This window comes from Populus trichocarpa, chromosome 10 (assembly GCF_000002775.5).
Source record: "Populus trichocarpa isolate Nisqually-1 chromosome 10, P.trichocarpa_v4.1, whole genome shotgun sequence".
NCBI lineage: Eukaryota > Viridiplantae > Streptophyta > Magnoliopsida > Malpighiales > Salicaceae > Populus > Populus trichocarpa.
In genome coordinates this window covers 4,720,856-4,728,850 of record NC_037294.2, presented here as the reverse complement: position 1 = coordinate 4,728,850, position 7,995 = coordinate 4,720,856, and the positions used below count along the sequence as shown (strand labels likewise).

Sequence of the window (7,995 nt, the reverse complement as noted above, 5' to 3'; positions counted from 1 at the left end):
AGCAAAATAAGGATGACTTAGTGCCATTAAATGGGCATACTTGTTGAATCGATCAACCACCATATAAATCACTTCTTTACCATCTGATTTTGGCAATCCCTCAATGAAATCCATGTTAATGTCAGTGAAGGGGGCATATGATATTGGTAGAGGTTGAAGTAAAACAGGAGTAAACACATTTTTAATTTTGTTCCTCTGACATACTAAACATTCCCTCACAAACTACCTCACTTACCCTTGTTGTCTCTTTGAATATAATATATTGCCCATCCTTTTTGCTTTCACTGTGGCTCTAGAATACCCTCCTTCTATAATTGAGTTATGATACATAGCGATGATTTTGTTCTATAGGGCAGGGTAATTTCCCACCATTATTTTGCTTTTCCTACTCAAGTGATTATTCACCCATCTGTAGTGAGGGTAAGTAGTTGGATCCTTCTTCAAGTCCTAGATGATAGCTTGTATAGATGTATCCTTCTCTTAAGATTTTTGAATTTCCTCTATAACATTAGTAGAAACAGTTGACACTGTCAATGTATAAACCTTACTACTATAAACCCTTGATAGGGCATTAGCTACAATGTTCTCCTTTCCTCATCTATATTCAATTTTGTAGTAAAAACCTAGCAGTTTGGCTAGTCATAGGTGTTGAAAACGAGTAGACACCTTCTGATCCATTAAGTATTTGAGGTTGACATGGTCTGTATGTATTTTGAAATGCCTCCCCCATAGATAATGCTTCTATTTAGTTACAACATGTAAAATTGTCATTATTTCCCTCAAACTTTGCTGCCTAGGTCCCAAAAGCTTATTGATGTAAGCTATTAGATAGCCTTCCTACATTAATATTACCTATATTCCCAATCTAAAAGCATCAGTTTTTACAATGAATAGCTTACTTAGGTGATGCAACCATATTATTCGATAGTTTCACCCACATTTAACTAGTGTTTTGCCTATGTTTTATATATAAAATGCCTTGATATTCTTTGTTTTATGTTTTGAAGGCACTTTTGGATGAAAGATGCAAAAAGGAGTAAATTGGAGGTAATTGGTAGATTTGACCTTCAGTCGATGTTTTGTGCAGAGCGTGAGCTCTAGAGGTCGAAATGAAGTGATTCTAGTGGCATTAAAAAGCTAACATCCATACCTTTCTGGACATCTAAGGCAAGAAAATAAAAAAAAAGGAAGATCATGGAAATCACAGCTTTCAAAGTCAAATCTCGCAATCTGCCAGTGTTGACCTTCGTCCATTCCGACTTGAATATCTGGAGCTACAGAAGTCCAATTGATGCAAAATCAATTTTTTTGGATTTCTGACTAACATTCCTATAAACGCTCAAATTTTCAGCAAAAAACGATGTCATATGAGGGAGATATGAATTTCCAAAGATGACAGCTGAATTCTGCTAGCAAACAGGTATCGTGAAGGAACATGTCCAAATTACGTTTCGAAGCATCTAAACCGGCGTCCAAGTTTTTATTTCAACAATTTAGCTCCTCTAAGTTAAAGCTTGAAGATTTAATGCAAGGCTATTTTTTCTTTTTAGGAAAATAGTTATTCAAATACTTAAATGTAAACTATCAACTTAAAGGAGGACTATTTTGTTAAATAGGGACTAGGGTTTCTAAGCATATAAAAAGAAAGAGAGAAGAGAAGGAGGCAGCAGCCAGCAGAGAATAAACACAAATTCTCTCCTCTACAAACCCAAAAAGCATGCTCTCTTCAATCTTTAGAAGTAGTTGTTCAATAGTTATGCAAGGCTAAGCTCTTTTCTTGGTTGCAAGGACACAACAAACCTTCGGATTTCAAGAACCGTGAGATTTATTCTTCCTTTTATTTTCAGTTTATGTTATGAATGAGTATGATTGTTTTCCTATGCATATTTCCTATGATTGTTGTTGATGATTGCTAGAGCGGACTCTGAGTTATTGTTATGAACAATCTATTGCTAAGTTTAATATCAAAACCGGAGTTGTGATATATGAACTTGTGAAGCAACTAAGCTTGATAATTATGGCGGAACTACGTTATTGAACTTAGGGAGAACATTTGAACAAAGTGACACAAGCTGCGGACAACTTGTATGTTAATCTTGATGAAATTATCTAGTTCTTAAAGCTACCATTAAATTGAATCATTAGTGCGGATACTTTGATTGTTTGTTGGTTAGGATTAGTTATACGGCGGATCCGTTAATTAATCAACATTAAGAAAAGATAAAATTTCAGAACATAAACTGCAATTTTCGTTTCAAGGATCGGTTCTAATTTCCGTAGGTGGATGTGTGCTTGCGACCAAGATTTGTTTTCTTGATAAGTTTCGGTTTTAATTGATTTTGTTTGCTAGTTTAATTGCTGCCATAGTTTAGATAATCACAAACCAAATCCTCCAAATTACATAACGTACAACATAAAAATCTGCTTGAAACTTCCTCGTGGGATCGACCCCTTGCTTGCTCTATACTATCTTGTGTGTTTTAAGCTAAGGTAATTAATTTGTGCGACCGCGACATCGCAACATTAGGTTAGGTAAAGCCAACACTTGAGGGTTGATCATAGTTGATTTGAGATCATTAAAAGCTTTGGTAGCTTCATTAGACTAGCTGAAGGCATATTTCTTTAATAGGTTGGTGAGGGGTTTGTATATGGATCCAGAATTCTTCACAAACTTTCTATAGTAACATGTAAGGCCTAAGAACCCTCTCAACTGCTCTAGGTTCTAAGGTGTAGGTCAATCCATAATTGTTTGGATTTTCTAAGGGTCACTATCCATCTCTATCCGATAAATAATATGGCTTAGGCACTCCATTTGGTGACTCTCAAAAACATATTTTCTTTTCTTAGCAAGTAATTGGTGAGACTTGAGTAGCTCAAATACCAACTTAACATGCTTGTAGTGGTTAGTTATAGAATTGTTGTAGATTAGAATGTCATCGAAGAAGACTAGAATGCACTTCCTAAGGTGTACCTTGAACATGTCATTCATGAGACTCTAAAATATGGCAAGGGCATTGATGAGGCCAAATGACATGACCAAAAATTCATAATAACTATTGTGGGTTCTAAAAGTAATTTTATACACATCCTTACAAATTATTTTGATCTGATGGTATCCTGACCTTAGATTAATCTTAGAGGATACAATAATTCCACTAGTTCTTCTAATAGTACCTCAACTATTGGAATAGGAAACTTATCCTTAATAGTGAGTTTATTAAGATCCCTATAATTCACGCAAAGTCTCTAAGAATCCTTTTTAACTAATACCACAAATGAAGCAAAAGGACTTGTGTTTTGTTGAAATAATACATGAATCCAACATTTCAATAACTATTATTTCTACTACATCCTTCTGGACACTAGAGTAATGATAAAGCCTCGGGTTGATAGGCTGAGTGCCTTACTTGAGACGAATAGAATGGTCATGAACCCTAGATGGTGGCTAGCCTTTTGGTTCTTGTAACATTTTTTTTAAAAAAAGTCTAACAGTGTCTTCAAATTAGAATTACCTTTCTATTAAGAGAAAGAGTTGGAGTCATGGAATAAGAAACATTATCATCCTTCTCTATTATTCTCAAACTACATAACTTAATCTCAGCTACTTGATGGGGGGTTGTTCATTAAGCTGTTAAGCTTTTCAGACCTGATAGTTTGTAACCTAACTAGATATATGGGGAGTACATTGTCTGCTATAACTTTCACTTCTTTAATTTCTTCATCTTTTATATCTTCCTCATCATCAATGAGGCATAGGGAATGTAACGTTATGTTTTTACACCTATGACCAGGTACAAATCGTTCATCAGACAGAAGACATAACCTTTTAGCTCTTCTCTCTTTTAGTTTTTTATTATTCATGGATTTGGTTGGTCTGATGGGTGTTTTACTGGTGAAGTGGTAATCTGGGTTAGTGGATATGTTAGGTTGTATTGGCTTAGGAGAGTGCATGGTCAGGGTAGGTGAACTCTTATAGTGATCTTGTGAGAGAGATGAATTGGTTTGGGTTATAGTCTGAGGTGATTGTTTAGGGGATCTATGAAGGGATATTTTATAAGTGAGAGTATATTTTCTTGTAATCTTGCTAGGTTATAAGCTTGTTTCAAGCTATCGGATTCGAATATTTTCACTAGATTTTTATCTTTACTTCTGATATTCCAACAAAGAACATTGGAGCTTGTTTCTCACTTATTTTTGCTTTATTTCAAAGGATGTCAAAGTCTTGAATGTATGCATTCAAAATACCAATTTGAGATATTTAAATTCCTCTAATGGATCCTACTGACCTCTAAATCTACTACACAAAGCTTCGATATACTCATCCCAACTCACTTCTTGATTTCCAATACTTTCCATGAAGTTTTGGTTCCAATAAAAGGTCATCCTATCTAAGTAATACGATTCAATACATGCTTAACGTGCGAAATCGTTAAAAAAACTCGAAAATAGATGAAATCGTTAAAATCAGGTGAAATCGCGTAAAAACGCGATTTCAGGACCGTCACATTAAACAACTTTTTCTTCGACCTCAATTTCAACCACAGTTTTAACCAAACACCTATTTTTTCAAACCAACCTCAACTAAAAATATTTTTTATAAAATAATTTTTTTTCAAACTACAACCACAACAGCTACCGCAATACTAAAAACACTATTATTCCATTCCTAAAACTATTAATATGACCGAGAGTGAAGGTAAAACTTGATAAATAAACAATCTTTTTTTTTTATTTTTAATGTTAGAGAGGGTGAGGTTGTGCAGACGCTACTCTCTCTCTTCTAAGGCTTAATTCTTATATCCTTTTTTGGATCTGCATTTTCTCTTAAAATCACTGGTAAGTTTTTTACTTGTCTTGGAATTTTAAGTATATCATTATCACTTCTACTTAGTTAATTACTCCTTGTTTATTAATATTGTGTTTAATTTCACTTCACAATATTATATTTTTTTCACTTAGTTACTGTTTTAGTTTTAGTTTAGAGTCAGGATGATGATGAGTACAGAGCTTTTGGAAATTCTGCCTCGTGAACTCAAGATTACTTGTAAGTATTTAGTTACTATTTTCTCTTTCTTCTCGCTTAAGTTTTCGTTTTTTTTTCTTTTTTGTTTATTTTATTGATTTGATGACAATAATTTTTTTTCAAATATCATGTGATTAATACAAAATTATGTTGAAAACAGATAAATAAGAGTGTCCCAGCTTTTTAAATAAGAGAAATTTATTATTATCTTCTGTTTTGTTGAAAGTTGAAACTCAAAATTATTCGAAAACAACAAATGTGAATTTAAAACAAATGGGTCATCAATATATTTGCTCACAATTTAATTTCCACTTGCAGCTTTACATTTTCTTTTTATCTCAGGCACCTTTTCTTTAATAATTATTGATGCTTACGTTTTGAATTAATTTTCATTTTGATTTTTTATGTTTTGGGATTTTTTTCAGGTGTCGAATTTTAACTTTGCGCAGTTATGCTGGCAAAGTTGTTTGGTAAGTATAAAAATCTGTTGTAATTTGCAATGTGATGGACTCTCTTTTTATCTCTGTAGTTGAGGTGAAGAGAGAAAGCTCGTGCTCAATTCAGCTGGGCAATAAGTCTGATCAGTATGTTGCTTTCAAGGTGAGGTTCTTTTATGGCTTCATTTCTGTTGCACTCTTCTCTTTTTAACAGCTCCATTTTATTTTATTTTACATTTTTTTAATCTAATTATACTTTTCTATGATCATGGGAGCGCTGGTTTATCTGCAATGAAATTGCAGTGCAGATGCTAATGTTTATTGAAATGAGGTCAAAGTAAAGAAGTTTGGTTTTGAAAAATGATACAAGCATGCCTAAATAATTCAAAACTTTTTTTGCAGGTGAAGACTACACATCCCCGAAAAAGTATTGTGTGCGGCCTAACACGGGTGTTGTTAAACCAAAGTCAACTTGTGATTTCACAGGTTTTTCCCATCTTCCTATGCTCTGCTTATATTCAAATGAAAATGTCTCAAACATGTGTTTGTGACAAGTTTTGAAAAAAAAATAAAAAATGATGATGCATGTGGCCTATTGTATACTTAATGTTTCAAATGAAACAACGATCCAAGTGCAATTTAATAATGGAAATAATAAAGGCTGCTATTCTGGATCATAAAAAGGCTGCTTGGTAAAGTCTAAGATGGACTAGCATGACAAGTAGAATTTTTTTATCAATCGAAATTTTAAACCAGGTCTGGACAAATAAATGGAAGTACTGAGTTTCTGCCTGTCTTATTCTATCAGAATCTGTAATGGATGGTTTTTTTCTTAACTTTCTGGTCATTTCAGTTACTATGCAAGCTCAGAAGTTCTTGGTTCAAAGTACAGTTGTTCCCCCTGGGACAACTGAAGAGGACATTACATCTAACATGGTAAGATTTAGTTTCATTTCTGTTTCTACTGTAAGAAGTTGCAGCTCTGTTTTGTTTTAAATTTTCTCTTTAGTTTTTTTTTTCTAGTTTGGCAGTTTTCTAAGGAGGGTGGGAAATACAGTGAAGAGAAGAAGCTAAAGGTGGTTCTCATTAGCCCACCCCATTCATCATTTTTACTTCCAAGCAGCGGAGAGCTGAAGAAAGATCCTTGTTATGACACTTCATTGCTCAGAGATCTAGGAAAGGATGAAATTGAAAACATTCCTCAACCTCATGAGGTAAGAGGTATTTTATATTGTTGTTAAATGTAGTCTCGACGAAGCCTTGCTTCTTGTCCTACCTCTGTCTCTCTCCCCGCTACGTTTAGAGTTTACCCGATGCATCATCAACTTTTATAGGAACATTCTTGTGTGTGTTTTCTATACACCTTTATACATGTTTCAGCATTTTGTTATACTTGCCAAGTGACTATTTTCATAACTAGATCCGTAGGATTTTTTAGCTCTGTTTCTATAGGTGAAAGGGGCAGGTGTTCGATCTCCTCCGCTGATCTTATGCAGTCTTGTTTGACAAATGTAAATGAAAAGTGTATAAGGTAACCGAACATATGATTAGTTGAGAGAAGTTGCAAGGAAATGCTTTAAAATTTAAAATTTTGACACAACAAAATGATTATTGGTTATCTTGTCTCAGTTAGCTGAAGATGTTCCAGTCTTCAAAACTGCCATGGATGCTAATGAGTTAGGAGGAGCCAAGGATGCTGATGGTTCAATACCTGCTGATATGGGGGAATTGAAATCTTCTAAGGATACAGCTGAACCAAAGTTGACGAAGGATTTTGAGGAGTTGAAGTCAAAGCTACATGCAATGGACTTAAAGCTAAGAGAGGTCTTTTCTCCTCTAGTATCATTTTATTGGCGCCAAAACCTTAAACTCGGGCTCAATACTACCATTTATCACAAAATAATATTTTGGAAAAGAGCAATTGAATTCCTTGAGTCATGTTTGATCTTTGAACGTGGAATAGTGAGTTTTTATTTTGAAGAGAGATTTTTCCTTAATGCTACACGACACTTTTTATCCATTTTGTTATTATCTGTTTTTGCAGGCTGATCATACCATTTGAAGCTCACTGATGAGAGGAGGATGGCCACTAAAGAGAAGGATAAGCTCAAGCATGAAGCATTAAGTAATTTATTTCACAGGATCTTTTTTTAAAAAAAAAATATTAAGGCTAATAACTCTGATTAAAACCTTGAAAGTTAGTTTTCTGCCATTACTGCCTGTTGGTCTGCAAAGAGGATAGGTAATAGGATTAGACAACTGGCAAGAGATGGATGTAAAAGAAATTATTTGTTTTTCATAGTTGTAAATATATTAAAATAGTGAACAATGATGTGTGTAATTCTAAATATATAAATATAGTGCCTATAAATCCGTATTTTGTAAGCTAAAAAAACTGTTTAGAGTTGCAAAAAAAAAAAAAAAAAAAACTTCTAGAAGAGATTATTAATATTTATGGGCTGAAACTAGATAAACAATGAGCTAAAAGAAATAGTTATTTATGGTTGAGGTCTAAGTTTAAATTTTAATTGGTAA

General features: G+C 33.7%; 1 protein-coding gene across 10 annotated transcripts; it reads left to right on the top strand.

The window, feature by feature from the left end:
* Nucleotides 1–4,711: 4,711 nt before the first annotated feature.
* LOC18102321 (vesicle-associated protein 2-2-like) lies at nt 4,712–7,789 on the top strand. Of its 10 annotated transcripts, XR_002984242.2 has the most exons (9): nt 4,715–4,836; nt 4,972–5,044; nt 5,449–5,623; nt 5,863–5,946; nt 6,314–6,396; nt 6,492–6,674; nt 6,899–6,991; nt 7,090–7,284; nt 7,505–7,789. XR_002984242.2 is itself a non-coding variant. In XM_052456248.1 (8 exons), the coding sequence occupies exons 5-8, from the start codon at nt 6,319–6,321 to the stop codon at nt 7,520–7,522; spliced, it is 612 nt and encodes a 203-aa protein (XP_052312208.1). In that variant the 5' UTR covers nt 4,712–4,836; nt 4,978–5,044; nt 5,553–5,623; nt 5,863–5,946; nt 6,314–6,318; the 3' UTR covers nt 7,523–7,789. The 10 variants fall into 10 exon arrangements, 7 of the variants coding, with proteins under 7 accessions (XP_052312208.1, XP_052312205.1, XP_052312204.1 ...); XM_052456248.1 differs by lacking the exon at nt 6,899–6,991 and having other exon boundaries at nt 4,712–4,836; nt 4,978–5,044; nt 5,553–5,623; nt 7,090–7,422; XM_052456245.1 differs by lacking the exon at nt 6,899–6,991 and having other exon boundaries at nt 4,712–4,836; nt 4,978–5,044; nt 7,090–7,422.
* The last annotated feature ends 206 nt before the right edge of the window (nt 7,790–7,995 follow it).